Consider the following 27,435-nt stretch of genomic DNA (forward strand, 5'->3'; position numbering starts at 1 on the left):
CAAAACCTCTTCAACATCATCTTTGTCACCTTCCACAAGCCAAACTCACTTTGTCCTTGCTTCGCTCACCATGATCGAAATGCTTAATTATGTCTAGCTTTACGCTAAGTGTAACACCCTTACAAGCTCTTTTAGGCTTTTCCAATACCTTAGAACTCATCTTGCAAACGGCTGCTCACAGGCATGTGTTTAAGCAATGCCGGCGAGATTGCAGTTCCGAATCCGGGGGAGTCGCAGCTGCTTGGGGCGCGCGCTGCCTTTTTTCGTAACAGTGAAAACATCTTCTGTTAGCAAAAACAGGGAACTAATGTATGTCTTTTGTAACAGTGAGGTTTTGTAAAGCGAACGTTCAAAAAGCGGGGGACACCTGTATCAGATATTTATCTTCAATTCCATTAGATCATAAGACATAGGAGCAGAATTAGGCCACTTGGTCCATCAAGTCTGCTCCACCATTCCATCATGGCTGATTTATTATCCTTCTCAACCCCATTCTTCTGCCTTCTCCCCATAACGTTTCATGCCCTCACTAATCAGGTACCTATCAATCTCCTCCTTAAATATACCCAATGACTTGGCCTCCACAGATTCACCACACTCTGGCTAAAGAAAGAATTCCATAATCTTCACCATCTTTTATGAAGAGACTTCCAGAAGTCCATATAAAGAACATTCATAAATGTTCTCTCTCCAGTTCTTTAGTCACCTCTTCAAAACAATCAATCAGATTTGTCAGAAATGACCTACTCTTTACCAGTTAAAGCTGACTTTCTTAACTCAGCTGCACTCCTTCCCTAACTTTCTAACACAAGTTAGGCTAACTGTGTGTTGATCAGGCCTAATTTGGAGTATTTTGTGCAGTTTTGGTCATCTACCTACAGGAAAGATGTAAATACGGTTGAAAGACTACAGAGATACAAGGATGCTGTCGGGACTGGACATCCTGAGTTATAAGGAAAGATTAAATAGGTTAGGACTTTATTTCTTGGAACATAGAAGATTGAGGGGTGATTTGATAGAGATTTACAAAATTATGAGGGGTATAGATAGGGTAAATGCAAGCAGGCTTTTTCCACTGAGATTGGGTGGGACTACAACTAGAGGTCATGAGTTAAGGTTAAATGGTAAAATGTTTAAGGGGGATCTGAGGGGAAACATCTGCACTCAGAGAGCGGTGCAGACATCCTACCTCTCCCGGAAGTTCCGGGAGTCTCCCGCATATTGATAGTGGCTCCCTGATGCCCACAAATTATATACAATATCTCGGAAATCGATCTTTTTGAGTGCAAGGGAGGGAGCGCGAGAAAGAGAGCGAAGGAGAGAGGGCTCGCGAGAGAGTGAGAGCGAAAGAGAGAAAGAACACCATGGCAGAGTGTTCCAAAAAAAAAGAGCATATTAAATGTACGTCACCCCAGACTACACTAATATGTACCCCTGCCTAATAGGGGTCAAAAATAATGACAGTGTTGCTCGCTGCACTGTTTGCAACAGTGACTTTTCTATTGCCCATGGTGGGTTAAGACCGTAACAGACATGTTGAGGTGAGTTTAACAGGTGTCATTCGTTCATTAGCATAGCTAACGTTATTTAAACTAACTGGCTAGTGGCTAACGAGCTACTCTATTGCAGACATTCCACCTCTCCTGGAAGTTCCGGGAGTCTCCCGCAAATTGATGGTGCTACCTCCCTGACATGAGTTTTTGCAGGATGGGATGTCTGGTGGTGAGAGCGTGGAATTTGTACATGTGAGCTCAATTTCAATGTTTAAGAGAAGCTTGGATAGGTACATGGATGGTAAGGGTATGGAGGGCTATGGTTCTGCTGTAGGTCAATGGGACTAGTTAGTTTAAATGGTTCTGCATCACTAGCTGGGCCGAAGAGCCTGTTTGGTGCTGTACTTTTCTATAACTCTCACTGGTCATTTTCCCTTTTGTGGCACTCCAAGGGATGTGAGCAGGCTTGATACTGCTGTTAATTGCTTTCTCTAAAATCATCCCTAGAGGTGTGAGATTTTATTTTATTTTTTATTTAGAGATTCAGCACGGAACAGGTCCTTCCCATCCAACAAGCTGCACTGTCCAAAAACCCACTTATTTAACACTAGGCTAATCACAGGACAATTTACAATGACCAATTAACCGGTACGCCTCTGGGCTGCGAGAAGAAACCAGAGTACCCGGAGGAAACCCATGTACACACGGGAAGAATGTACAAACTTTCCGACAGAGGACACTGAAACTGAACTCTGATTCCCCAAGCTGTAATAGTGCCACGCTAACTGCTATGCTACTCTAGACCCAATACTAAACAAAAAGCAGACAGAGTTGATCATAATAATTCCAAGGTACAGTGTCTATTAAAAGTATTCACCCCCCCCCAGAAGTTTTTGTGTTTTAATTGTTTTACAACATTGAATCACATAGGATTTAATTTGGCTTTCTTGAGACTGATCAACAAAAAAACTCTTTTGTGTCAAAGTGAAAACAGATCACTACAAAAGTGACCTAAATTAATTACAAATATAAAATACAAAATAATTGATTACATAAGTACCCACCCCCTTCAAGGTAATACTTAGAAGCACCTTCGGCAAAAATTACAGCTTTGAGCCAATGTGGATAGGTCTTTATCAACTTTACACATCTGGACACTGCAATTTTTCCCCATTCTTCTTTACAAAACTGCCCAAGCTCTGTCATATTGCATGGGGATCATGAGTGAACAGCCCTTTACAAGTCCAGCCACAAATTCTCAATTGGATTGAGGTCTGCACTCAGACTTGCCCACTCCAGGACATTAACTTTGCTGTTTTTAAGCCACTCCCGTGTAGCTCTGGCTTTATGCTTGGGCTCATTGTCTTGCTGGAAAACAAATCTCCCAAGTCGCAATTCTCTTGCAGACTGCATCAGGTTTTCCTCCAGGATTTCCCTGTATTTTGCTGCATTCATTTTACCCTCAACCTTCAAAAGCCTTCCAGGGCCTGCTGCAGTGAAGCATCCCACAGCATGATGCAGTCACCACCATGCTTCACAGTAGGGTTTGTGTGTTTTTGATGATGTGTGTGTTCAGCTTACGCCAAACATAGTGTTTAGTCTGATGGTCAAAATGCTCAATTTTGGATTCATCAGTCCATAGAACCTTCTTCCAGATCACTTCAGGGTCTCCCACATGCCTTCTGGCGAACTCTTGCTGAGATTTTAAGTGAGTTTTTTTTCAACAGTGACTTCCTCTTTGCCACTCTCCCATAAGCTGCGATAGGTGATGCACCCAGGCAATAGCTGCACTCTCTCCCATCTCAGCCACTGAAGCTTGTAACTCCTCCAGAGTTGTCACAGGTCTCTTGGTGGCCTCCCTCACTAGTCCCCATCTTGCACGGTCACTCAGTTTTTGAGGACAGTCTGCTCTCGGCAGTTTACAGCTGTGTCACATTCTTGATGATTAACAACTGTACTCTACGGATATTCGGTGACTTGGAAATTTTCTGGTATCTACCTCCTGACATCTGCTTTCCAATAACCTTTTTGCGTAGTGGCTTGGAGTGTTCTTTTGATTTCATGGTGTAGTTTTTGACAGGATACTGACTCACCAGCATTTGGACCTTCCAGATATAGGCGGATTTTTGCTACAATCAGTTGAAACACCTTGACTGCACACGGTGATCTCCATTTAACAAATTATGTTTAACAAAACTAACTGGCTATACCAGTGATGATTTGGTGTGTCATATTAAAGGGGATGAATACTTATGCAATCAATTATTTTGTGCTTTATATTTGTAATTAATTTAGATTACCTTACAGAGATCTGTTTTTACTTTGACACAAGAGTCTTTTTCTGCAGATCTGTTTCAAAAAAGCCAAATTAACTCCACTGTGATTCAATGTTGCAAAACAATAAAGCATGAAACTTCCAAAGGGGGTGAATCCAAAGGGGGGAGTCACTGTACATCTCTCTTCAGTATGGGCACTTACAAGGGTCCTGGTGAAGAGGTTCAAAATTCAATTTTATTTATCATGTGTACATGATAACATACAGTGAAATATGTCATTTGCATTAATGACCAACACATCCAAGGGATTGCTGGCGACAGCCCACAAGGATCGCCACTTGCGAGTCTCTGCTGAAGGGAGTCTGCCCTGACGGTCAGTGTGAATTCAGACAGAGCAGGGCACTCCACAACTTACGTGTCTTAGACTTGGCTCATTAACAGGGGGAGAAATGCAAAAAGCAACATGGTTCTCAACACAGTATTTGTTGACCAAATATCAGCTTCTGAGCTGATTAGCAGCAATGATACGGGCAAACAGAAGCACTGTTGGATGAATAGTAACCATTGTAAAATTGAATTGAATTTTATTTTGAGATACAGCTTGGTAATGAGCCCTGCCACCCAATCACACATGACCAATTACCCTACTAACCCATATGCCTTTGGTTCTGAGCCACCCCGAGTCATGGGAAACACCTTTCAGACAGTGGTGAGCATTGAACTCGGGTCGTTAGCACTGTAATATATTATACTAACCGCCACACTTCTGTTAAGATATTTGCCTTCATTTCTTACTCTCTTTTGGAATAATTTCAGTGTTATTCAAAAACAAGTGACAGGCTAGTGTACTGAACAATGTAGGATATGGATAATACACAGGCTTCTTACTATAATATAAAATGGATTGCTTCTTACCCAGATCTATGACTGGACATTTCTTGTTTTCACCGATCATTTTCAGGAGATAATACAGCAACTTCCAAAACTCAGATGTCTACAGAAAACAAGAATTAAATATGACTCAAGCTAACCCCAACATGCCTTCCCAAATGAGTGATATGCCAAACTACAACATATCACTTTTATCCAATATCACAACTCCACCAGCTCAATATACACAGGGCATAACCTTCCCATGATGCCACCCCAACCTTGCTCCTTACTCACTCAGGCATTAATAAAACCTTAGATATTGTAGTCACACATAAAAACTATACAGCCATCAAACACACTTCATATGACAAGCTATTCAATCCTGAAATCATTTTCGTGAACCTCCTCTGAACCCTCTCCAGTTTCAGCATGTCCTTTCCAAGATAAGGGGCCCAAACCTGCTCACAATACTCCAGGTGAGGCTTCACCAGTGCTGAATAAAGTCTCAGCAGTACATCCTTTTATATTCCAGTCCTCTCGAAATGAATACAAACATTGCATTTGCCTTCCTCACCACAGACCCAAACTGCAAATTAACCTTTAAGGAATCCTTCACAAGGACTCTCAAATCCCATGCACCTCCGCTTTTTTTGTATTTTTTCTCCATTTAGAACATAGTTAGCTCTTTCATTTCTTCTACCAAAGTGCACGGCCATACACTTCCCAACACTGTATTCCATCTGCTATTTCTTTGCCCATTTTCCTAATCTAAGTCCTTCTGCAGCCTCTCTACTTCCTCAAAAGTACCTGCACCTCCACCCATCTTCATATTGTCTGTAAACTTTGCAAGAAAGTTGTCAATTTCATCACCCAAATCGTAAAAGAATCGGTCTCAACACAGCCCCCTGTGGAACAACACTAGTTATCAGCAGCCAGCCAGAAAAGGCTCCCTTTATTTCCCCCTCTTTCCCTCCTGCCAATCAGCCACTGCTTTATCCGTGCTAGAATCTTTCCTGTAATACCATGGGCTCATAGCATGTTAAGCAACTTCATATATGGCACCTTGTCAAAGGCCTTCTGAAAATCCAAGTACACGTCAACTGATCCTCCATTGTCTATCCTGCTTGTTATTTCTTCAAATAATTCCAACAGATCTGTCAGGCAAGATTTTCCCTTGAGGAAACCATGCTGACTATGGACTATTTTATCATGTGCCTCCAAGTACCCTGAGACCGCATCCTTAATAATCGACTCCAACATCTTCTCAGCCACTGAGGTCAGAATAACTCGCCCATAGTTTCTTTTCTTCTGCCTCTCTCCCTTCTCAAAGAGCGGAGTGACATTTGCAATTTTCCAGTCTTCCAGAACCGTTCCAGAATCCAGTGATTTTTGAAAGATCATTAATGAAGCCTCCACAGTCTGTTCAGCCATCTCTTTCAAAATCCTGGGGTGTACACAATGTAGTCCAGGTGACTTATCTACATTCAGATCTTTTAGTTTCCCAAGAACCTTCTGTCTTGTTATGGTAACTTCACACACTTCATGACCCCTGATACCTGGAACTACCACCATACTGCTAGTGTCTTCCACCATGAAGACTGTTTCAAAATACTTATTCAGTTCGTTTGCCATTTTGTTGTCCCCCATTATGACCTCTCCAGCATAAGACCATAAGACATAGGAGCAGAATTAGGCCATTCAGCCCAAGTCTGCTCCACCATTCCATCATGGCTGATCCCAGATCCCACTCAACCCCATACACCTGCCTTCTTGTTCTATTCTTTGACGCCTTGACCAATCAGGAATCTATCAACTTCTGCTTTGAAAATACCCACAGACAGTCTCAGTATTCCAGATTTACTACTCTCTGGCTAAAAAATTCCTCTTTACCTCTGTTCTAAAGAGTCACCCCTCAATTTTAAGGCTGTGCCCTCTAGTTCTGGATACCCACACCATAGGAAACATCCTCTCCACATCCACCTTTTCAACATTCGGTAGGTTTCAATGAGATCTCCCCACATTCTTCTAAATTCCAGCGAGTACAGGCCCAAAGCTGCCAAACACTCCTCATATGTTAACTCCTTCATTCCCGGAGTCATCCTCATGAACCTTCTCTGGACTCTGTCCAATGACAACATCTCCTTTCTGAGATATGGGACCCCAAACTGTTGACAATACTTCAAGTGCAGCCTGACTAGTGTCTTATAAAGCCTCAGCATTATCTCCTTGCTTTTATGTTCTATTCCCCTTGAAATAAATTCCAAGATTGCATTTGCCTTCTTTACCACAGACTCAACCTGTGAATTAACTTTCTGGGAGTCTTGCATGAGGACTCCCAAGTCCAACTGGACTTCTGATGTTTGAACCTTCTCCCCATTTAGATAATAGTCTGCACTATTGTTCCTTTTACCAACACTGCATTCCATCTGCCACTTTTTTGCCCATTCTTCCAATTTGCCTAAGTCCTGCTGAAATCATATTGCTTCCTCAGCACCACCTACTCCTCCAACTATCTTCATATCATCTGCAAACTTTGCCACTAAGCCATCAATTCCATTATCTAAATCACTAACAAACAACGTGAAAAGCAGCAGTCCCAACTCTGACCCTCGAGGAACACCACTCATCACTGGAAGCCAACCAGAAAGGCGCCTTGTATTCCAACATTGTTTTCCAGCAGTCAAATATCCACTCCTGCTTCTTTTTTACACCTTATGTATCTGAAGAAACTTTTGGTATCCTCTTTAATATTATTGGCTAGCTTACTTTCATATTCCATCTTTGCCTTCTTAATTACTTTTTTGTTGCCTTCTGTTGGTTGTTAAAAACTTCACAATCCTCTAACTTTTGATCTATTTTATGCCCTCTCTTGGCTTTTATGTTGCTTTTGACTTCTCGTGTTAGCCGCGGTTGTGTCATCTTGCCTTTAGAATACTTCTTCCCCTTTGGGATGTAGATATCCTGTGTCATCTTAATTGCTTCCAGAAATTCCAGCCATTGCTGCTCTGCCATCATCCCTGCCAGTGTTCTTTTCCAATCAATTCTGGCCAACTCCTCTCTCATGCCTCTGTAATTACCTTTAATCCACCATAATTCTGATCATCTGACTTTGGCTTCTCCCTCTCAGATTTCTGAGTGAATTCTATCATATTATGATCACTTGCCCCTAAGGTTTTTTTTTTAACCTTAAGATCTCTAATCAATTCCAGCTCATTGCACAACACTAAGTCCAGAATAGCAGATCCTTCAGTGGGCTCAACCAAGAGTTGCTCTAAAAAGCCATAAGACATAGGAGCAGAATTAGGCCATTCAACCCATTGGGTCTGTTCCAGTATTCCATCATGTCTGATTCTGGATCCCATTCAACCCCATAACACCTGCCTTCTTGCCATACTTTTTGATGGACTGATCAATCAGGAAACAATAAATATACCAATGGTCTTGGCCTCCACTGCAGTCTGTGGCAGAGCATTCCACAAATTCACTACTCTCTGGCTAAAAAAATTCCTCCTTACCTCCATTCTAAAAGGTCACCCCTCAATTTTGAAGCTGTGCCCTCTAGTTCTGGATAACCCCACTATAGGAAACATCCTCTCCACATCCACTCTATCTAGCCCTTTCAACATTCTGCAGGTTTCAATGAGATTTCCCACATTTCTAAATTCCAGTGAGTACAGACCCAAAGCTGCCAAACACTTCTCTTATGTTAACCCTTTCATTCTGGAATCATCGTGAACCTTCTCTGGACTCTTTCCAATGACACACACCTTTTCTGAGATATGTGGCCCAAAACTGTTGACAATAGTCCAAGTGTGGCCTGACATGGGTGGGGGTTTGGGCAGACGGGGGGGGGGGTCCAAGGGTGTTTGGGGATATGGGGGGGGGGCGCCAGAGGAGTTTGGGGAGACAGGGTTGAGGGTGAAGGAGTTTTGAGAGGAAGGGGGAGACGGGGTTGAGGGTGAAGGAGTTTTGAAGAGAGGGCGTTGGGAAGAGGGGTTTTGAGAGGGAGGGGAGACGGGTTTGAGGATGAAGGAGTTTTAAGGAGAGGGCGTTGGGGTGGAGGGGGAGATGGGGTTGAGGGTGGGTGTTTGGAGAGATGGGGCTAAAGGCAGGGGTCCCAAACTCAACCCCCACCCATTCGTCCTTCGCTCCCAGAGTGGAAAAAGCCCTCTCCTCTCTCGCGGCGCTGTGAGCACGTCCTGCCCCCTCTAACTGATTCGCCCTGCCTCTGATTGACAAGGCAGCTACAATTCCAACAGGTCAGCATCACTGTCAATCATCAAGACAGCCCCGCCCCGGCTCCCGCTGCGACTCACCACCTCCTTCCTATCGAACTTGGCCTGACGGAAGGTCTCCGGGCTGAGGGAAATGGCGGTCCCGGCCCCGGTCCCCTCCAGCACCTTACACAGAGCCGTGATCGCCGCCTTCACTGTCATTGTTTCGGCCCGACTCACTCGTTCGCTCTTCGGGCGGCAGTTAGGAGCAAAGAGACGTGGAGGAAGGCAAGAGCTTCACCTTCCTTTGGCCTCGGTCTCTCTGCCACCTCGCCCCTGCATGGTCTGGAGGACTTCCAACACCGTGGTGTCTGTATACAGTACATTATTTTACAAATATTATTTTACAATGTGGTCAAACCACGAACAAATGAGTCCGAAGACCCTCCCCCACACACACACCCGCGACCCTGAAGCATTTTGACTTCAAAAATTTGGACTTGGTGAAGTCTGAAGTGACTTAGACTACAGGTAGGTGAACTAGGTACTGCAACCATTAAAATGCGGTAAACATGACGGAAATTAATTACCAGAAACCACTGAAAAAGTAACAACGGTTTGGTTAGAATTGATGGCATGCTGGGTAATTAATTGGAGGAGTACAAATCTGCTAATGGCAGGACTGTAGTTCAAATTTGGATTCATGGATTTAACACACATAAAAACATGCAAGTATACATAATGTGTACACCCAAGGATGTTCTGGGAGCCACATGTTCTGGCACCAACATGGCATTCCCATAATGTTCAGCAGAACAGCACATGCAACAATAACAACAACAAGAATTTTTTAAAAAGATTCAAAGTATGTTTATTATCAAAGTATGTCTATAGTATACAACCCTGAGATTTGTCTTCCCACAGACAGCCATGTAACCCATTCAAGAAAGACATCAAACCCCCAATGTGCAAAAAAAAAGAGAATAAATTGAAATAACAGCAAAAGAAGAGTGAAAAACACAGAATATAAAACATCCAACCAGAAAGTCAACGAAACAGTCCAGGAATATTCGGTTTCAGCTCAGTTCAATGTAGCACAGTGTTGTTTGTTGACGGTAACCACAGAGCCAGTCCACCCCAATCAAAATCACACAAAATAGCAAGAAAAGGAATACATCATAACATGAATTACAGAGTCCAATCCACAAACTGCATCGATTAATCCTTGCCCAACACCCAAGACTCTGACCATCCTCTGGCAGCAACGAACAAGAGGGAGAGAGAGAGACCAACTGAGCAACAATGACTCAATGTAGATGACTGAAATGGTCAAATAAGCCACCCTGTTTGGAAGCAATTAAGGATGGGTGGTAAATGGTGCCCTTGCCTACATTTACAATAGCCTTCAAAAGGGCATTAAATAAATTCGGATGATGAAAAACAGTTCTCAGCCTTGCTGTTTTTGATTCAAGGTTCTTTCAGAAGTCAAGAAAGAGGCATAAAACTTGTTGCTTCATAATCATTTTAATAAGTGCTAATAGTACAAAGAGAATTGGAAACGGGGAATAGCTGGTGGCTAGTTGGGGAAGGAAAAGAAGAAGCAAAGACTGAAAGAAAAGATGGCAGGCCAAGCTTAAACCATAGATATGAGACATTCCATTCAAATTTGTAGATAAGAGTCAACCAATCAGATAACCCATATTCAAATAATGAAATACTATAGAAGCTTCCAGAATAATATAAAGAACTGTAACCACTAGGGGGCACATTGAACAATTACATGTATATAGGTAATTTTATAAAATACTTCAGGCAATTGTTAAACTTCTAAGAAAATAACATTTATACAGTGTAATCCAACAGCCCTATACTGAAAAGTCAAAAAAAAATGGCGGGAATATGTACAACCTCAGGCATTTTACATTCAATTAGTTTGTGCTAGTCCAGTTCACTTTCTCTCTTCATATTACTTCTTTGGAGTGGCCAAAATCTATTTGAGCAAACTTAAGATTGCAAAGACATATAACTCTTTATGTAAAGGAATTCATTCCTCATTAAGTCATAGAGCCTGAGAGACCTTTGGCCCATCAAGTCTCTGTTGATCTTCAAGCATCCAGTTAACACCAATCACTTCTTAATTTGAATTTCCTATTACAGAGTCAGAGAAACAGGCCCTTCAGCCTATCTAGTCCATGCCAACCTGCTTTTCTGTCTAGTCTCATCTACCTACACCTGGACTGTATCCCTCCATACCTTTCTCATCCAAGTAACTTAGCTAACCTTCTCTTAAATGCTGCAATCAATCCCACATCCACTGCTTCTGCTAGCTCATTCCACGCTCTCACCTTCATCTAAATGAAGAAGATCCTCCATAAGACAATAAGACAAAGGAGCAGAAGTCGGCCATTCGGCCCATCGAGTCTGCTCCGCCATTTTATCATAAGCTGATCCATTCTCCCATTTAGTCCCACTCCCCCGCCTTCTCACCATAACCTTTGATGCCCTGGCTACTCAAATACCTATCAATCTCTGCCTTAAATACACCCAATGACTTGGCCTCCACTGCCGCTCGTGGCAACAAATTCCATAGATTCACCACCCTCCAGCTAAAAAAATTTCTTTGCATTGCTGTTCTGAATGGGCGCCCTTCAATCCTTAAGTCATGCCCTCTCGTACTAGACTCCCCCATCATGAGGAACAATTTTGCCACATCCACTCTGTCCATGCCTTTCAACATTCGAAATGTTTCGAGATGAGGTCCCCCCCTCATTCTTCTAAACTCCAAGGAATACAGTCCAAGAGCGGACAAACGTTCCTCATGTGTTAACCCTCTCATTCCTGGAATCATTCTAGTGAATCTTCTCTGTACCCTCTCCAATGTCAGCACATCCTTTCTTAAATAAGGAAACCAAAACTGCCCACAGTACTCCAAGTCTCACCAGCGCCAGGTTCCCTTAAATATTTTAACTCTCCCAAATTTCTAGTACTCGCCCAAATGCCAGGGACATTTACGGTAGTCAGTTAACCTATCAGCTCACACACGAGTCCTTATCATGGGATCAGAGTGGAAAGGGTGAGCAGTTTCAACTTCTTGGGTGTCAACACCTCTAAAGATCTATCTTGGGCCCTACATATTGATGCAATTACAAAGAAGGCACAACAGCAGCTGTATTTAATCAGGAGTTTGCAAGGGTAAGTGCCGGGGGGGTGGGGGGGAGAGGGAGATCAATGAGCAGGGACGAATGGACAAGGGAATCACATAAGGAGCGATCCCTGCGGAAAGCAGAAAGTGAGAGGGGGAGGATAGATGTGCTTGGTGGTAGTATCCTGGTATCCTATTGGAGATGGTGGAAGATATGGAGAATTATGTGTTGGGTGCAGAGGTTGGTTTTTTTGTTCTCTTTTTGCACTACTTATTTCTTCCTACCCTTTCTCCCATAATGACCGCTTGTCTCCTATCAGATTCATTCTTTAGCTCTTTGTCTGTTCCACCTGGCATCTCCCAGCTTCTCACTTCTTCCCCCCTTCCCCCAGCCATCTGGCTTCATCTATCACCTTGTAGCTTGTTCTCCTTCCCCTCCCCCTCACCTTCTTATTCTGGCATCTTCCCCTTTCCAGTCCTGATCAAGAACCTTGGCCTGAAATGTTGACTGTTTATTCTTCTCCATGGATGCTGTCTGACCTGCTGAGTTCCTCCTGCACCTTGTGTGTGTTACTCTGGATTTCCAGCAACTGCAGAATCCTTTGGGGTTATTATTTAATTTTAAAAGGTATATTTCTTATTATAATTTACAGTTTTTAAAAAATTATTATGTATTGCACTGTACCACTGCCACAAAACCACAAATTTCACAGTATACAGTAAGGCAATGACATTCTGATTCTGATCTTTGGGATGTTGGTGGAAACCCGTGCAGATAAAGGCAAACTTTATACTGACGGCGCTGGAAGCCAAGATTGATGGAGTCCTGAAGTAGCAGCTTCACAAGTTGCACTCCTTTACTGCGCTATAGCAGTTCTAAATCACTGACAAACACAAAAAACACAAACACCACTTGTCCTAATGCTGGGACCTTGGAGGAATCCAGCTTGTCAGAACCCTGTATATCTCAATAGCAAAGTAAAAATTTCAAAGTACTGTAAATTTATTTTCAAAGTACTTATACAGTATGTCACTATATACAACCCTGAAAATATTCATTTCCTTGTGAGCATTCACAGTAACTACAGAAAACAATAGAATCAATGAAAAACCTCACACCACAGAAACGGACAAACAGCCAATGTTCAAAAGACAACAAACCATAAAAATACAAAAAAAGAAAAAAGGAAGAAATATCAAGAACATGAGTTATACCGTCCTCAAAATTGACTCCAAAGGTTGTTGGAGTGAGTGAAATTGAGTGAAGTTATCCTCTCTGTTTCAGGAGCCTGATTGCTGGGGGCTAATAATTATTCCTGAACCTGGTGGTGTGGGACTTGAAGCTCCTGTACCTCCTTCCTGATGGCAAGAGTGAGAACAATGCATGACCTGGGTGATGGGACAGGTGGGGGGGGGGGGAATCCTTCATGATGGATGTTGCTTTCCTGCTCAATGGTACAGATGGCTTTGTTTGTGATAGACTGCGCTGTGTCCAATACTTTTTGTAGTTTTTTTCCATTAAAGGGCATTGGCGTCTCCATACAAAGCCGTGACCAGTCAGCACTCTCCATTGTAACTGTTTATCCTTTATGTACAGAGACCGAGTGTGGCACATGGCCAAGTGGTTAAGGTGTTCATCTAGTGATCTGAAGGTTGCTAGTTCAAGCCTTGGGTGAGGCAGCGTGTTGTGTCCTTGAGCAAGGCACTTAACTACACATTGCTCTGCGACGACACCGGTGCCAAGCTGTATGAGTCCTAACGCCCTTCCCTTGAACAACATCGGTGGCGTGGAGAGGGGAGACTTGAAGCATGGGCAACTGCCGGTCTTCCATACAACCTTGCCCAGGCCTGCGCCCTGGAAACCTTCAAAGGCGCAAATCCGTTGTCTCACGAGACTAACGGATGCCTATCTAACAGAGACCGAAACTACACACAGTACTCCATATAGGGTCGCTGCAAACTCAAATGATGTCAGCAAATTCCTGATGCAAGGTTTTGACCTGAAAATTCAACAACTCAAGCAGCTCAATTCTATCACAGGCACAAGCCTTCCCACCTTCAAGGACAAAACCTAGAGCTGCTGAGTCAGGAAGGTGGCATCCATCATTAAGGACCCTCACCATCTGGAATGAGCCCTCTTCTCATTACTACCATCAGTGGGGAGGTACCGGAGCCTGAGGACACGTAGTCAGTGTTTTAGGAACAGTTTCTTCCCCTCTGCCATTAGATTTCTGAATGGTCCATGAACACGACCTCACTATTCCTCTTTTGCGTTATTTATTTATTTAATGTACTTATAGTCATTTTTACATCCTGCACTGCTGTTGTAAAATGACGGATTTCATGACACACAGTAGCTGAAAGCTCAGTTTCAGTGGCAGAACAAAGAAAGACGCACAAGTCAAATCTTTAATGCGTTAGACTTTTTGTGTGGCTTGAGAGTTCACCCACAGGATATCCGTTAATCTTGTCACAGGCAGGTCCAATGAAATTATCAATCATAGCAAAAAATGCTTCACTTTTGTCAAATTGGTGTTATCTGGAAGCACAGACTGAGTTCCTCTGCTTGTCCAAAACTGTGTTCCCTGATGTTTCTATTACTTATATAAGGTATATAGATATTAACTGCCTTTAATGAATCTCCACTTCCTTGGATCTGCACTCATCTCTGGGGCATCTGGATAATAAACACCCATATCAGACTACTATTTATTGACAACATCTCCACTTTCAGTACCATACTTTCAAGCAAACTCATCAATCTGGGCCCCAACGACTCCCTTTGCAACTGGACCCTTGACTTACTGACCAACAGTCTGCAATCAGTAAGCGTAGGCAGCAACACCTCAACACTGGTGCTCCGCAAAACTGTGTCCATAGCCCCCTACTGTATTCCCTGTACACTCACAACATGATTTATTGCCAGACTCTTCTCTAACACTGTCTACAATTTTGCAGATTATACATTAAGCTGTATCTCAAATAACGATGAGTTGGAGTACAGGAAAGAGATGGTTAGCCTCGTGGCATGGTATCTTGATAACATTCTTTCCTTCAATGTCAGCAAAACAGAACAGCTTCAGGGATGAGGCAATGTACACACTCCTGTTTACATCAATGGTGCCGAGGTCAAGTGGAGAGCTTCAAGTTCCTGGAAGTAAACATCACAATAACCTGTCCAGCCACAAAGACACCACGACAAAGAAAGTGCACCAGTGTCTCTAAAGAAATTCACCATGTCCCATAGACCCTTGTCATTATTTTATTAATGCACCATAGAAAGCAACTCCTCTGCCTGAGACCGTAAGGAACTACAGTGAGTTTTGGACACAGCTCAACATAAATAAGAATCAGCCTCTCTTCCATGGACTTGGAAATCTACATTTCACTGCTATTGTAAACCAGAAACACAATCAAAGACTGCTCCCACCCTGAATATTTCTCTCTTCTCCCCTTCCTATTAGGCAGAAGATACAAAAGCCTGAAAGCACATACTGTACCAGCAGGCTCATGGACAGCTTCTATCCTGCGGCTATTAGATATCTTGTACACTTGACTTCACAGTCCACTTGATTATGATATGGCACTTTTATTGTCTGCCTGCTTTATTGCCCTTTCTCTATAACTAGCAGTTCATTCTGCATTCTGTTATTGTTTTCTCTTCTACTTCCTCAACGCACTGATGTGATGAAATGATCTGTATGGATGGCTTGCAAAATGATTTTTCACTGTACATTAGTATACGTGTGACAAAATAGATCTAGTGTTATGACTGCCTAAAACTGAGGCCTAATTTGGAGTATTGTGTGCAGTTCTGGTCACCTACCTACAGAAAAGATACTAATATGATTGAAAGAGCTGGTCCTTATTGGGGGATCAGCGGTGAAGAGGGCAGCAACTTTAAATTCCTCGGTCTTATCATCTCAGAGGACATGACTTGGGCCCAGCACATAAGTGCAATTAAGAAGAAAGCAAGTTAGCGCCTCTACTTCCTTAGAAGTTTATGAAGATTTGGCATAGCATCTAAAACTTTGACAAACTTTTATAGATGTGTGGTGGAGAATAAAACTGTCTGCATCACACACCAATACCCTTGAACAGAAAGTCAGTGGATACAGCTCGGTCTATCACGGGTAAAACCTTCCAATACGGGGAGAAAAAATGAGGTATGAACGCAAGCTAGCTAGGAATATAAAGGAGGATAGCAAAAGTTTTTTTTAGGTATGTGAAGAGAAGGAAGATAGTTAAGAACAATGTTGGGCCCTTGAAGAATGAATTGGGAGAAATTGTTATGGGAAACAGAGAAATGGCAGACAAATTTAATAAGTACTTTGGATCTGTCTTCACTAGGGAAGACACAAGCAATCTCCCAGATGTATGGATGGGCCAAGGACATAGGGTAACAGAGGAACTGAAACAGATTGACATTAGGAAGGAAACGGTGATGAGTAGACTGATGGGACTGAAGGCTAACAAATCCCCAGGTCCAGATGGTCTGCATCCTAGGGTACTAAAGGAGGTGGCTCGGGAAATTGCGGATGCATTGGCGATCATTTTCCAATGTTCCTTAGATTCAGGATCAGTTCCTGAGGATTGGCGAATGGCTAATGTTATCCCACTTTTTAAGAAAGGAGGGAGGGAGAAAACAGAGAACTATCGCCCTGTTAGCCTAACATCAGTAGCGGGGAAGATGCTAGAGTCCATTATTAAAGATGAAATGGCGGCATATCTTAATAGCAGTGATAAGATTGGGCCGAGCCAGCATGGATTTACCAAGGGCAAATCATGCTTGACTAATCTGTTGGAGTTTTTCGAGGTTGTAACCAGGAAGATAGATGCGGGAGATCCAGTGGATGTGGTGTACCTTGACTTTCAGAAGGCATTTGATAAGGTACCACATAGGAGATTGGTGGGTAAAATCAGAGCTCATGGCATTGGGGGGAGGATATTGACATGGATAGAAAACTGGTTGGCAGATAGAAAGCAAAGGGTAGCAGTGAATGGGTGTTTCTCAGAATGGCAGGTGGTGACTAGTGGGGTGCCACAGGGCTCGGTATTGGGACCACAGCTGTTTACGATTTACGTCAATGATTTAGAGGAAGGCATTGTGAATAACATCAGCAAGTTTGCTGATGATACTAAGCTGGGTGACAGTGTGACATGTGATGAGGATGTTAGGAGAATTCAAGGTAACTTGGATAGGCTGGGTGAGTGGGCAGAAACTTGGCAGATGGCGTTTAATGTGAATAAGTGTGGGGTTATTCACTTTGGGAGCAAGAACAGGAAGGCAGATTATTATCTGAATGGTGTGGAGTTAGGTAAGGGAGAAATACAAAGAGATCTAGGAGTACTTGTTCATCAGTCTCTGAAGGTGAATGAGCAAGTGCAGCAGGCAGTGAAGAAGGCTAATGGAATGTTGGCCTTTATTACAAAGGGAATTGAGTACAAGAGCAAGGAAATCCTTTTGCATTTGTACAGGGCCCTAGCGAGACCACACCTGGAGTATTGTGTGCAATTTTGGTCTCCAGGGTTAAGGAAGGACATCCTGGCTGTGGAGGAGGTGCAGCGTAGGTTCACTAGGTTAATTCCTGGGATGTCCGGACTGTCTTGTGCAGAGAGGTTAGAGAGACTGGGCTTGTACACGCTGGAATTAAGGAGATTGAAGGGGGATCTGATTGAGACATATAAGATTATTAAGGGATTGGACAAGATAGAGGCTGGAAATATGTTCCAGATGCTGGGAGAGTCCAGTACCAGAGGGCATGGTTTAAGAATAAAGGGTAGGTCATTTAGGACAGAGTTGAGGAGGAACTTCTTCTCCCAGAGAGTTGTGGAGGTGTGGAACGCGATGCCTCAGAAGGCAGTGGAGGCCAATTCTCTGGATGCTTTCAAGAAGGAGCTAGATAGGTATCTTATGGATAGGGGATTCAAGAGTTATGGGGACAAGGCAGGAACCGGGTATTGATAGTAGATGATCAGCCATGATCTCAGAATGGCGGTGCAGGCTCGAAGGGCCAAATGGTCTACTTCTGCACCTATTGTCTATTGTCTTCCCCACCATTGAGCATATCTACATGGAGCATTGTCACAGGAAAACAGCATCCATCATCATGGAACCCCACTACCCCAGTCATGTTCTGTTTTCGCTGCTGCTGCCAGCAAGAAGGTACAGGAGCCCCAGAACTCATGCCACCGGGTTTGGGAACAGTTATTATCCCTCAACCATCAGGCTTTTGAACCAGAGGGTATAACTTCACTCACCATCACTGAACTGTTCCAGCACCTATGGTCTCACTTTCAAGGACTCTTCATCTCATGTTCTTGATATATATATAAAAATTTATCTATTAATTAATTAATTAATTAAATTATCTATCTAATTATTTATTTATTCATTCATTGATTTCTTTTTTCTTTTTTTTGTAATTTTTTATTGAATTTCATCAAACAAGCATTTCTATAAGATGTATTTCAGATACTGTACATATATATCATATAATCATATTTGTCACAAATCTCCACATTATATTTATCTGAGGTATACACTTATAGAAAGGAGAGGAAAGAAAGAACAATTGAAAGAAGAAAACTATGTACAGAGTAGAATGATTTTTTTTTACAACATATTCATTGACTTGTGAGAATAAAATCAGGCCTATGATGTGTTATGTAGTTAAACCATTTTTTCCAGTATGAATAAAATTGTTCCAACTTGTGATTAACAGATGCTATTATCTTCTCCATTTTGTAAATGTCCTTTGTAATTTCCATCCATGCATTTAAAGTTGAGCTATCCTGAGATAACCGTTTCCTGGTAAGCGTCTTTTTACCAGCCACCAGCAGTACATTCATTAAATATTTATCTCTTTTCAACCATTCTTGAGGTATATACCCAAAATATATGGTCTTACTCTCTAAGGGTTTCTCACATTTAAAGATGTCTTGTATCCCACTCCAATAGTCTTTGATAACGGGGCATTCCCAGAAAATATGATAATGGTTTGCATTTTGATTTCCACAATTTCTCCAGCAAGCAGGGGAGTTACTATTATAATAGGTTTTCTGAGAGGGTGTAATAAAATATCTTATCAAGTTTTTCCACCTGAACTCCCTCCATTTCAGTGAACTGGTACACTTCCATTGATACCTCCATATTAGTGTCCAGTCTTCCTCAGATATTATTATCCCTCCTTCCTTCTCCCATTTTGTTTTAATATATGAAGTCGAATGTGTTTTAAGATTTGTCAAATCCTTATAAACGCTTGAAATTATTCTACAACCATTGTCTGAATTATATGCTTTTCTAAATAGCTCTATCAGACATGTACTTGCCTTGGTTACATTTTTAACCATCCTATTAACATACTGTCACATCTGTAAATACCGGTAAAAGTCTTGTTTTTCTAATAAGTGTTTCTCTTTGAGCATTTCAAAACTGAACAGTGTTCCTTCTTTCATTGTATTGCAAATAGCTGTTATTCCTTTAGCTGTGCAGTCCTTAAATCTAGCATCCAGTTTATTCGGCGTAAAATCCGAGTCATATGCACACCATTTAAGAATTGCAATGTCTTTCACTAGTTTATATTCTTTTATAATAGTTTTCCATATTTTAAGAGTTCATTTAACCCACGGGTTGTCAATATTATTTATGAAACTTTGTAGGTTGCTATCAGCCAAAATTGCCTGTATGGGGATGGAAGGTATCCTCTCCTCAATGTTTTTCCATTGAGCGCCATATGATGGGTTGCACCAGCATATCACGGCTCTCAACTGTGCTGAAAAATAATAATCTCTAAGAGAAGGTAGGCCCCATCCCCCCTTTTCCTTGGCTAATTGCAAAGTTTTGATAGCATCTTGTTCCATTCATTGAATTGATTTTGGTTTAATCTCTATTGGTAGGGTCTGAAAGAGATATAGTAGTCTGGGCAGTATATTCATTTTAATAGATTCAATCCTTGAACTGAGACCAAGAAAAAGAATCAGGTTCCATCTTGTTATATCTTCCTTAATTTTTTTATGTATAGGCTGATAATTGCATTCTGATAATTTTGCCACATTTTTTGGCATAATGATGCCCAAATATTTGACGGACTCTGTTTGCCATGCCCAAGGATATCTATTTTCAATTTCTCTTGGTGGGCTATAGTTATATGAAAGTAGTTAGGTTTTACCTATGTTGATCTTGTATCCTGATAATTGGCCATATTGTTCAAAGGATTGCATCAATTTAGGTAAAGAGTATGTTGGTTGCCATAGATAGATCAAAATGTCATCCGTGTAACAGGCCAATTTATGCTCTGTCCCTTTAATAGCAATTCCCCTGATATCTTCATTTTGTCTGATGTATTGAGCTAATGGTTCCAGATATAATGCGAAGAGTAGCGGTGACCATGCACAACCCTGTCTCATGCCCCTTTCTAGGGTAAAACTATTAGATGAATATCCATTGATTTTAATCCTGGCAGTAGGATTGTCGTATAGTGCCTGTATAGTTTTAATCATTGTGTCATGTAGACCAAATTTATGTAAAACTCTGTAAAGAAAATTTCAATTAACCGAATCAAATGCCTTTTCAGCGTCTGCGCTTATCTCTATTGCTTGAATTTCATTTTTTCATATGATCCATAATGTGAAGTGTCCTTCGTATATTGTCTTGTGTTTGGCGTTGTTGTATAAAACCTGTCTGCTCATTATGTATCAGTGTGGGTAGAAACTCTTCTAATCATTTGGCCATGATGGAAGTAAGTATTCTAAACACAAAATAATCTGCAGATGCTGGGGTCAAAGCAACACTCACAACACCCTGGAGGAACTCAGCAGGTCGGGCAGCATCCGTGGAAACGATCAGTCAATGTTTCGGGCCGGAACCCTTCGTCAGGACTGTAGAGGGAAGGGGCAGAGGCCCTATAAGGAAGGTAGGGGAAGGTGGGAAGGAGAAGACTGGTAGGTGCCAGGTGAAAAACCAGTAAGGGGAAAGATAAAGGGGTGGGGGAAGGGAGGCAGGGAGGTGATAGGCAGGAAAGGTGAAGAAAGAATAGGGGATAACACAATGGGTAGTAGAAAGAGGCGGAACCATGAGGGAGATGATAGGCAGCTGGGGGAGGGGGCAGAGTGACATAGGGATAGGGGAAGGGAGGGGGAGGGAATTACCGGAAGCTGGAGAATTCTATGTTCATACCAAGGGGCTGGAGACTACTTAGACGGTATATGAGGTGTTGCTCCTCCAACCTGAGTTTAGCCTCATCATGGCAGTAGAGGAGGCCATGTATGGACATAACTGAATGGGAGTGGGAAGCAGAGTTGAAGTGGGTGGCTACTGGGAGATCCTGTCTGTTATGGCGGATGGAGCAGAGATGCTCGATGAAGCGGTCCCTCAGTCTGCGTCAGGTTTCACCGATGTAGAGGAGGCCACACCGGGAGCACCGGATGCAATAGATGACCCCAACAGACTCACAAGTGAAGTGTTGAAGTCAAGTAAATATTCTATAATCCACATTAAGAACAGATATTGGTCTAAATGACCCACATTCCATTTTATCTTTGCCTTCTTTCGGTATAGCTGAGATTATCGCCTCCTTCCAGCTGGGGGGCATTTGCGCCTTTCTTAGGGTACAGTTCCAGTGTGGGGAGTAAAACAGGAATTAACTCACTTCTAAACTCTTTATATCACTCTGCCGTATATCCATCTGATCCTGGTGACTTGCTTAATTTAAGCCTACTAATTGAAGTTTTAGTTCAGCCTCAGTTATGTCAGCAGTCATCGTTCTATTTTGTTCTTTGCTTAAAGTGGGAACTCTAAAGAATTCAGGAAGGTGTCAATTTGGGTTATGCTTCCCCCTGGAACTTTGGAATATAGAGTTTTGTAAAACATTTCAAAAGCTTCTTGAATTTCACTTAGCTTATTTTTTATCACTTTTGTTCTTGGATCCCTTATTCTATGAATTGTATTTTCTGCTATCTTTTTTTTCAGTTTCCATACCAGTATTTTCATAGATTTAGATCCACTTTCATAGTATGTCTGTTTCAGAAACATTAAATTTTTTCTAATTTCTCGTATAGCCAAACTATTAATTTCATTCCTAATCTTTTTTAAATTTCCTCCAGTGTATCCTGTGCCAAACTCGATTTGTGTTTTTTTTCTAGTTCCTTCAGCTTATTTTGTAACTCCTTTAATGTTCTATTCCTTATTTTTTTCTTATACGAAGATATCGCTATCATTTTCCCTCTTAAGACAGCCTTCAGAGTATCCCATAGAACGGGAGGTGAAACCTCTCCATTATCATTGAATTCTAAGTAAAGGCCAGTTTCCAATTTCTTTTTTAATTTGTTCTTTAAAATAGGGATCATTGAGTAGACTTGAATTTAGTTTCCAAATAGTATTCTTTGGTTGTAGGTCAAAATCAACAGATAAATATATAGGTGCATGGGCACTTACATCTATTGTCCCAATTCCACAGGTGATTATTTTGTCTCTATCTTTTCCAAATGTTATGAAATTGTTTATTCTTGTACAGTATATACGAAATGGGGGGGCAGAATAATGAGTGTGATCCCTTCTGTCGGGGAAAAGGTCCCTCCTCATATCAATTAGACCAACATCCTCAAAAAGAGTGTTAACTTTCATATGTAAGGACTTTGTTTTATAAGTTTTTCTATTGGAAGAGTCTAACTTTGGTTGTAATTGTAAATTTAAGTCTCCCCCACATATCAAGAGACCTTCTGTTTCCGTTACCATAATATTAGTAATTTTCTGGAAAAAAAACTATTATCACTTCCTGGGGGTGCGTATATATTCAATAAAGTAACTGGATTTCCATCTATATTCCCCTTACCAGAATATATCTGCCCTCCTTATCACCCATTTCGAATACTTTTTCAAAATTTAGCTTACTTGAGATGAGAATAGCAACTCCTCTTCTATGTCCTGGTTTATATGAGGAGAAAAACCAATTAGTGAAATCCACTCTCTTTAACTTTCCATGCTCATTATCAACTTAAGTGAGTTTCCTGTAAATATACTACATGGGCTTGTTCTTTTTTCATTTTTGATAGAATTTTACTGTGCTTGACTGGATTCAACAGCCCATTGACATTAAAAGAAATGAATTTTACTTTGTCCTTAGCCATGTGTATTTATCTGTTAGCTATATCATTGAAATTTGCAGAATATAACTTAATCGATCTACTCCCTGAACAAATAAGAACCAAGAAATGCAAATAATAAAAAAAGGTAATGAAGGGGTGATTCCAAGGCTGGGGTCTCTAGATGACCCTGGGTTGGGCTAGAAGAAAAGTCTAGCTGGGGGGGGAGAGCCCCTCCTACCTATGGGTTGAGGGCCCACGTTGCAGTACCTATAAAAACTATGTCCATTACACAGAAATGATTTCCTTGTGTATTCCTCCCATGTATATATTCTCATTTAGGTGGGGGGAAAAGGAATGAATATATGAATTTAAAAAACTTGAGTAATATAAAATCCACATTATAATACGTATTTCTTGAGATAGGTATATCACCGTCTTATTTTGCTTCCGTTTAGTTTATCAGCACTTTTAAAGTTAGCCGAACCTTATGGCTCTTCTGGAGGAGGTGAGGGCTGCCCTCGGAGAACTGACAGTCTCTTCCTAATATCCTTCTCTCGTCCTGCTCCCGTCCCCTGCTTTCTAGGTTCTCTTACTATTTCCCAAGCAGCTCGGGATAACTGCTGAGCCAGACTTTCCCTTGGTTTGACCACGCTAATGGACAGTCCTCTGTTGTTCATGTCTGTAGTTGTCTCCTCCACCAACTGGTACAGTCGCATCCCTTCTTGGTAAAATACCCTCAGTTTAGCAGGGTACAGGGTTTGGAATTTAATCTTTCCTTGCTTTAAAATTCGTTTTGCTTCGGAATATTCCTTCCGTTTCTGTAGGACTGCCGGGGGGTAATCATGATCGAAGTATATTAACTTCCCGTTCCAAAAAACCCTCTTCTTACCCCAGACCCTTCGTAGAATCTGCGCCTTGCTCTTGAATCGAAGGAATTTAAGTACTATTGAGCACAGTTTACTTTCCCTGTCTCCGGAAGGCAACGGGACGAGTGAATGATGCGTCCTCTCAATTTCAATTTCAATCTCCATATTCGGGGGAATCTCCAGTGCTTCCCGCAGCAGCTTGTCTACAAAGTCCATCATCAACACTCTCTCTGCTCCTTCGGGAACATTATAAATCCTGATGTTTTTCCGTCGTGATCTTCCCTCCTGGTCAAGCAATTTACTTTCCTGTTGATTTAATATTTTTAACGTCTTACTTAGTATCTGTTCCACGCTTTGCATGCGATCTTCCACCTTCTCAATTCGAGTCTCTGCCACCGCTATTTCCTGATTGACATTGGCGAGTTCTGACTTTATATCACTGAGCTGTTGTTTTATATCCTGTTGGACTTCCCTCATCCCTTCCAAAATCCTTATCATATTTGCCGCTTCGCCTGCACGAGGCCCCGCGTCAGCCTCGCCGCCACGCGCACGTGTAGGAGAGCCGCGCGCACGAGGCCCATGGTCAGCCTCGCCGCCATGCGCACGTGTAGGAGAGTCACGTGCTGCACCTCTCTCTTCCAAAGGCTCCATTCTTTCTCCCCATTCTTGCCCCCTTATCAATTCAGATGTGTTTGAAAGATCTTATACTTGATGGATTAACGGGGCAAAATATGCGTTTTTCCGGAGGAGCTGTTGATTTAAGCTGATGTTCTGAACAATGACGTTACCGGAACCCAATTTATTATTTTTTTCTCTTTCTCATTGCACAGTTTGTTATCATATACACACCGGTTGCCTGCCGTGACGGGGTGGTCTTTCATTGATTCCATTATCGTTATTGGATTTACTGAGTATACTTGGAAGAAAATGAATCTCAGGGTCGTATATGTTGACATATATGTACTTTGATAATAAATTAACTTTGAATTTTGAACAGAAAAAATTTAAAGAATGTTGCCAGGACTTGAGGACCTGAGTTATAGGGAAATGTTGAGTAGGTTAGGACTTTACTGCCTGCAGTGTAGAAGAAAGATTTGATCAAGATATACAAACGTACAATGAGGGATATAGGTACACATTCAGTGATTCAGGAACAGCTTCTTCCCCTCTGCCATCCGATTCCTAAATTCCTAAATGGACTGAACTCTTGAACACCACCTCATTTTTTAAAATATATATCTTTTTCTGTTTTTGCACTATTTTTAATCTATTCAATATAAGTATATATTCTTACTGTAATTGATTTACTTTCTTTCTTTCTATATTATCATGTGTTTCATTGTATTGTTGCTGCTATGTTAACAAATTTCACGACACGTACTGGTGATAATAAACCTGATTCTCATTCTAAGGTAAATACAAGCAGACTTTTTCCACTGAGGTTGGGGAACTAGAGGTCATGGGTAAAGGGTGAAAGGTGAAATATTTAAGGGGAAATGAGCTGCCAGTGGAAGTAGTGGATATGGTTTGATTTCAACATTTGAGAGAAGTTTGGACAAGTACATAGATGGGCAGGGTATGGAGGGATTTGATCCAGGTGCACATCAAAGGGACTAGGCAGAATAATAGTTTGGCATGGACTAGATGGGCCAAAGGATCTGTTGCTGTGCTGTCGTGCTCGATGACTCTATGACACAGGGAAGCTGTAAATGGGGCATGTAAAAGTGTTCGTTCACACTGTGAACCTCCAGGGGGGAGAGAGTCAAGGCCGAAACCTTTTGGGAGGACGTCGACTGTACTTTTTCCATGGATGCTGCCTGGCCTGCTGAGTTCCTCCAGCATTTTGTGTGTGTTGCTTGAAACATTCATCTATTGTCTTTCCCTTGTGTGGTTCTAATGGGACAGACAACACCCTGCACCCGATGATTGGTTTCACTACCCACAGAGTTGGAAGTTAAATTGTGAACGGGTTTTATTTCCTGAAGACTGGTTCTTATTTTAGTTAGTCCATAATTATGCTTTGCATAATTTCATACCTCCTGAATGATCCCTGTTCGTGACAATAATAAACCAATTTACAAATTTCTCCCCAAATCATCATAGAGAAACAAAGCCTTCCTGCTGTGGTCTCTCTTTTCATTCCTGTTTAAAAACCCAGTCATGGGCTTTCATTCCTACTACTTTTCAGTTGTATCCCTTGTATCTCATCAACACTGTTCCCATTTTCTGTTCTTGGACTTCTCAGTTAGTGGATCTTCTCTCTCCAATGCCCATCCAAAGCAAACAGAAGGCTGACAAATTCAGCAAGACGCAAGAGACTACAGATGCTGGAATCCAGAGCAAATATAAACTGTTGAAAGGCCTCAGTGAATCAGTAAGCATTTTGTGGACAGAAACCAATATGTTGACGTTTTGGGTTAAGATGGTTCATCAGGAACTTTTGATTGAAGCAGGCGATGCGAGGATGGGCCACTCTCAGGTTGGAGGGAGATCCCATGTGATCAGATCTATGACAGTCTCAGGGAACGGCGGTGGGGTGTTCATCAGGGAGGTCAGGGGAGGTATAAAGAGGTGTTAGACAGCTGCCATCTGTCCTCTGCAAGGCAGAGGCCATCGTATCAACCACAACAGCTTCAGGCTTATTAACTAGCCACCTCAGGTCTGGTTCCTCATAACAACTGTTTCTCTGACTCTTTATGAGAACCTTGTACACACTTTCTGAGCCTTTCCAGTATTTTCAATTTTAATTTAAGATCTCTTCTATCTGCAGGTCTTTAATATTCAGTGTATTTATCATAATCCTCTATGACTTCAAAGTCAGCAGTTCAGGAGATGTATATCTAGTAGTTTTATGATCAGCCCACAAAACATTAGTGCCATCTTGATATATATTTTTGAACTTTGAACACTAGTGGAACTGCTGTCTCTCAGCTCCAGCAACTTAGTTCAATCCCGACCTCCAGAGTTTGTATGTTCTTCCTGGGACCAAGTGGGCTTTGTCTGGGTGCTCTGGCTTCCAGTTCCTCCCACATCGCAAAGACATGCAGGTCAGTGGGTTAATTGGTTTCTGTGAGTTCTCCTATAAGACTTAAGGAGCAGAATTAGGCCATTTGGCCCAGTGAATCTGATCTGCCATTTCATCATGGCCGATCCATTTCCCTCTCAACCCCATTTTGTTGCCTTCCCTCTGTAACCTTTCATGCCTTTTCTAATCAAGAACCTATCAACCTCTGCATTAAGTACACCCAAAGACTTGGCCTCCATAATTACCTGTGGCAATGAATTCCACAGATTCACCACCTTCCGGCTAAAGAAATTCCTCCTCATCTCCATTCTAAAAGGCTGCCTTCTGATCTCAGACTCACCCACCATAGAAAACATTCTCTCCACATTCACTGTAGGCCCTTCAACATTCAATAGGTTTCAATGAGATCCCCCCCTCATTCTGTTAAATTCCAGCGAGTTAAGCTCCAGAACCATCATTCG

General features: G+C 41.9%; 2 protein-coding genes across 4 annotated transcripts in view; one reads left to right on the forward strand and one right to left on the reverse strand.

Annotated features, from left to right (window-relative positions):
* Nucleotides 1–9,092, reverse strand: part of tedc1 (tubulin epsilon and delta complex 1) — a 41,694-nt gene extending 32,602 nt beyond the window's left edge. For 2 of the 3 annotated variants that reach the window (XM_063059497.1, XM_063059495.1), the window contains exons 1-2: nucleotides 8,959–9,092; nucleotides 4,685–4,763 (exon numbers count right to left, since the gene is read on the reverse strand). In XM_063059497.1, coding sequence (XP_062915567.1) covers nucleotides 4,685–4,763; nucleotides 8,959–9,078 — 199 coding nt within the window. In that variant the 5' untranslated portion in view covers nucleotides 9,079–9,092. Of the gene's footprint in view, nucleotides 1–4,684; nucleotides 4,764–8,409; nucleotides 8,700–8,958 lie in introns of those variants that run through there. The other variant, XM_063059496.1, reaches the window with a different exon arrangement.
* A 198-nt stretch (nucleotides 9,093–9,290) lies between these two features.
* The window catches only part of nlrc3 (NLR family, CARD domain containing 3), a 109,416-nt gene continuing 91,271 nt past the window's right edge, over nucleotides 9,291–27,435 (forward strand). The window contains exon 1 of the mRNA XM_063059492.1: nucleotides 9,291–9,387. The gene's annotated coding sequence lies outside the window, so the exon portion shown is untranslated. The remainder of the gene's footprint in view (nucleotides 9,388–27,435) is intronic.

This window comes from Mobula hypostoma, chromosome 9, assembly GCF_963921235.1.
Source record: "Mobula hypostoma chromosome 9, sMobHyp1.1, whole genome shotgun sequence".
Classification (NCBI taxonomy): Eukaryota; Metazoa; Chordata; class Chondrichthyes; order Myliobatiformes; family Myliobatidae; genus Mobula; species Mobula hypostoma.